The sequence below is a fragment of the Penaeus japonicus genome, unplaced genomic scaffold, assembly GCF_977035675.1.
Source record: "Penaeus japonicus unplaced genomic scaffold, GWHDUDI00000001_assembly GWHDUDI00000021, whole genome shotgun sequence".
Lineage (NCBI taxonomy): Eukaryota > Metazoa > Arthropoda > Malacostraca > Decapoda > Penaeidae > Penaeus > Penaeus japonicus.
Genome location: NW_028234423.1, coordinates 30,996,647 through 31,001,646, shown reverse-complemented (window position 1 = coordinate 31,001,646; position 5,000 = coordinate 30,996,647). Strand labels below are relative to the sequence as shown.

Genomic DNA, 5,000 nt, shown 5'->3' with positions numbered 1-5,000 from the left:
CTTACACCCGGCTGACACTATAAGATATAAAAAAAAACTATAAAACTATATACATAATGAAAGAAACTATGCTTATCTGTGAAATAATACACACACACATTTCTATACTAACATGTATGTATGTTTGCATGTATGTATGTAACTATGTATATCTACATATCTATAGCCTCCTGTACACACACACACACACAGTCTAAAGTAATTATTCGTACTACTTCAGAAATCGTGAAATTAATCTTGCTTCCCAGATGCCTGTGAGCTGAACACCTGTTTCCCTGATGTTGCATGCAATGTCACTTTCAACGAGACTTTGTTCGTCTGTGGTCCTTGCCCCTTCGGGTTCGGGGGAAACGGTAGCTATTGCGTGAAATTAAAGGTATATTAAATAATGTTTATTATTATCTCATGAAAGATAATTTCTAATGTGCCTTATTCGTCTAGATGTATAACAGTCAACGTAAAGCCTTTATTAAAAAAGTGAAAGTTTACTATTTGATATTTCCTTCCCTCCATAGTGCCCGCCAGGCTATGCAGGTGACGGCGTGACCTGCGGACCTGACAGTGACCTGGACGGCATCCCCAACGTCGAGCTCCCTTGCGTCGATCCTCAGTGTCGCCAAGACAACTGCCCTGTGGTGCCCAACGCCGACCAGGGAAACGTCGACGGCGACGGCTTTGGTGACGTTTGTGACGCCGACGCCGATGACGACGGGTTGGCTGATAGTGACGTAAGATCATGCAAAACATCTGCCATGCGAGACATTTTGCAAACTGAGAATTCTCGCGTTTAGACCTTAGTTAGGGGAAAGGTTTTGTTATGTTGCAAGCGTCGTTCTAGAAATGTTTGACGGTCCTGTTGAGACGCCGCCCTCCACAGGACAACTGCCCGCTGGTGCACAATCCCGGCCAGAGTGACGGTGACGCGGACGACCACGGCGACGACTGCGACAACTGCCCGAACGACTCCAACCCAAGCCAGGACGACGCTGACGGCGACGGGGCCGGCGACGTCTGTGACGCCGATGCAGATGACGACGGTAGGTAACCGAGCGATAAGTCGTCTCTTCATTAAGATTATTCAAATATGCAAACCCGATACAAGAGAAATCGCTATGAGAAATGCAAGCGGAATAAAAAGGGAAGATATTACTGCAATTCAGGCATTGCGAATGACGTTGACAACTGCGCGGAAGTGGCCAACGGCGACCAATCAGACCTTGACGGCGATGGAGTGGGAGACGCCTGCGATAACTGCCCTCTGGCCGCCAACGCTGACCAGGCTGACGGCAACGCTAACCTTTTTGGGGATGCGTGCGATGATGACGTGGATACAGATGCGTGAGTGTCGATAAAAAGAAAATAATCATAAAAAAAAATAAATGAATAAAAAATCTCCCTAAATTTCGTAACATTAAAATTCATAGACAAAAAAGTAAAGAGAACGAATTTCGTACGTGATCAGCTGAGACACGAATGATAACCATACTTGAAATCCGCCGTTGTTTTATGCGAGCCTGGACTCATCTCCCTCACACACAAACGCACACAAGTAAATAGAATTCCCGCCATGACCTGAGTCAACATTTCCTCGCAGTGACGCCATCTTGGACTCGCTGGACAACTGTCCCTCCACCCCGAATAGCGACCAGGGCGACATCGACAAGGACGGAATCGGCGACGTTTGCGATGACGACGCGGATAACGACGGAGTCCTCAACGGCGACGACAACTGCATCCTCGTCGCCAACGCTGACCAAGGGGACGTCAACTCAGACGGCGTTGGGGACGCGTGTTCGCAGGACCATGATGGGGACGGACACGTGGACGCTACAGACACGTGTCCGAAGAGTGGCGCCCTCTGGCACGAGAGCTTGGGGTCGGTTGGAATTTTCTCTTCCCTTTCGTATCTTTGTATCTTTTCGCTGCTTATCTGTCAGTCTCCTTTAATGATTGATTGGAAGGTACAGAAGGTACAATTATTTATTATTATTATTTTTATTATTTTTTTTATCTCTCAGGACGTTACAAGTAGTTCGGCTGCATAGCTTCAAAGCACCAGAGTGGACATTCTCCGCGGACGGTCTGCAGAGTTACGAAAGCAAATATTCCGACCCAACGATGGCTCTTGGTATTGATAGATCTTTGATTGATTTCTCATTGTCAGAATTATTGTTTATCACTTCCGCCCTTTGTTTAGAGAAGTGAATCTGTTTTCCCCGAGAAGCATTTTTCGTAAATGTCATTTTGAAATTGTTAGTACGGTCTTTTGTTTATTGATCTATTTCTCTTGTAGGAAACGTCAGGGTTAGCAGTGTCGATCTGACAGTCACAATATTCGTGGACAGTGATTTCGGGGACGATTTCATCGGCTTTACCTTTAGGTACGTATCCCTTCATCTTCTTTTTTCTTTCTTTCAAAGTCCCTCTAGCTCTCGACAATCAATCGAAGATAGTGATCTAAATACCAAACTTATCCTCGCCATTGGCTCTTCTCTCTCTGCAGTTTCCACGATCACTCCTCCTTCTACGTGATTATGTGGAGGCAGGATGTGGAGACTAGCTTTTCCGCCTCGTCCGACAGAGGAATCTTTCTCAAGTGGGTCGACAGTGCTCAAGGTCCCGGATCTACCTTAAGGTCGGACTTGTGGTCTGACGATTCCAGCGGAGAAGTAAACACGCTCGTTGTCTTGGCTTTTTGGGGGAGGTTTCTTGTGTATTTGTTTCTGGTATTTTGATTTTTAGGAGTCGGTCGTATTTTGAGTTATTCCTTGTATATGAATCTGTTTTTTATTAATTATAGTTATTATCAGCGTTTTCTTTATTATTATCACCATCTTCATCGCCATCGCCATCGCCATCGTCTTCGTCATTATTATTATCATTATTTTCATTATTAACATCATTATTATCATCATTATCATATCATTATCATTTTGATGATAATTACAACGATTAAGATGATTGTAATAATATATAGTAACAGCAAATAATAATGAATTTACTAATAGTAACGTCAGTAATTTGACGGTAACATAATATAACGATAAGGATAGTAAATATTAGCACCATGATAACAACATTGATACCGATAATATCAGCAATGACAATAACGATAATAAAAGATAAAATAACTAAAAAAATCATCTACTTTCTTCCAGACTATCGTATTATGGCACAACCGATTCCCTTGGTCCAAAAAGTTATCGTATGGTCTGAAGATTCTCCATCGACCACTGATTGGTGTCATTCGCGTGTTCCTCAGTTCAGGGAAGACACTGTTGCTGGATTCTGGCAATATTTATGATAATCAGTTAACGGGCGGGCGATTTGGTCCCTTCTGTTTCAATCAGAAGAACGTGATGTGGGCGAATCTTCTTTATTACTGCAATGGTTGGTTGTGTTTGATCATGAGTGGTTGTGGTTGTGTGGATGTTGGTTGGGTGGGTATGGGTATGGGTATGGGTATGGGTATATACGGTGATTTGTGTATGGAGGTGGAATTGAAGAGATAGTTACGATAGTAAAAGGAATGGTGAGCGTGTTTTGTCTGTTATTGTGGTTGTGTTTCATTTCGCGGGTAAATATGAACAGAGATAGGTATGCACGTTTACTGATTTTGGTTAGAAAAAAATAATACGGTGCAATCATTTTATGTTAGAGGGCAAGGTCATGCCTCATGTCATGGATCATATTGTTATGTCTATTCCCCTCACTCTCGGGTAGTAAATACGATTAACAAAGACCTTTCACCACAAAATAAAGAATTCATAAATCATACTATGTTTGCCCAAGTGTGGAATTACTCAAACATTTCCCATCATATTCCATGGACAGTGGATTAAGTTAATGAAGACTTTAAACAGGGAGTAAGACCTACCCTGAGACTCCTAAGCGCACACTTCACACTCATTCCCCAACAGACAAGATTCCTCAGAAGATGTACGACGACCTGCCTTCGTCGTTACAAGCTAACGCCGAGATCGAGGACGACCCCGTGTACCGTCCGTGCTGGGACTGCCATCATTACGCTGACTGCAACATTGCCGGCTCCTCCCATACGTGCGCGTGTAAGCCAGGATACACTGGTGATGGGAAAAGCTGCATCAGTAAGTGCTGACTACTGCTGCTTTCAAGACTCTCGGCATTATTTTTTTCATACTCATTATAAGGCTAGGTACAACCGTATATATTATGCTTCACACACATGAACATATCCATATTTATATGTGAAAATCTATATGCCCACAGACCCATGTCAACACACGGTATGCCCGGAAGGAAGCTTCTGCAACCACACCTTCACCGGGAGTTTCTATACGTGCAACAAATATCCACCGTGGTTGGTGCAGTCCCTGGTGCGTCCTGCCTCTTCTTTACAAGCTTTACTCAACTTAAATATCAATAACCTATTCGAAAACAAACAAACAAAAAAACTGCAGTGTAACATTTCTCGATTATAAGCCATCATACAAAGTGGAACCTACTATAGTCGCCGGCACAAAGTTAGGCGAAACTAACCCCGCCCCCTTCTAACCGCTTCTCCCTATCTTGCTAATCATGTGTTCCGCATTCACTCGCTCATCTTGTATCCAGCGAGAATGGCGATTATGATTGGCCGTGGGGATAAGGGGGCGTGGCTAATCTCGCCTGACTTTGTGATGGTGACTGCTAACTTACTACATTATTTTCAAAAACTTCTTCAACACCCCTCACTCCCCTCCCGACAGTGCCCCGAAGGTCAAGCTGGGAATGGCCTCAATTGTGGCCTCGACAGTGACAGGGACGGATACCCTGACGTGGCTCTCGAGTGTTCCGACGAGCGCTGCGCCCTAGATAACTGCGTCTTCGTCTACAATCCAGATCAACTCGATGCCGACGGCGATTACGTTGGAGACGCTTGCGATCTCGACGTAGACGGTGACGGGAGGAACGTTAGATTCGTAAGATTCATCTTGCATTGGTTGCAGGCAATGTGTATATATGGTTCTAAGAATATATAT

At 44.1% G+C, this 5,000-nt stretch overlaps 1 protein-coding gene across 1 annotated transcript in view; it reads left to right on the top strand.

Annotated features, from left to right (window-relative positions):
• Positions 1-3,452: 3,452 nt before the first annotated feature.
• LOC122259913 (cartilage oligomeric matrix protein-like) overlaps positions 3,453-5,000 on the top strand; it is a 2,646-nt gene continuing 1,098 nt past the window's right edge. The window contains exons 1-4 of the mRNA XM_086549162.1: positions 3,453-3,456; positions 3,921-4,106; positions 4,249-4,355; positions 4,728-5,000. The exon at positions 4,728-5,000 is cut by the window's right edge and continues 1,098 nt beyond it. Of these exons, the coding sequence (XP_086405288.1) occupies positions 3,453-3,456; positions 3,921-4,106; positions 4,249-4,355; positions 4,728-5,000 (570 nt within the window). The remainder of the gene's footprint in view (positions 3,457-3,920; positions 4,107-4,248; positions 4,356-4,727) is intronic.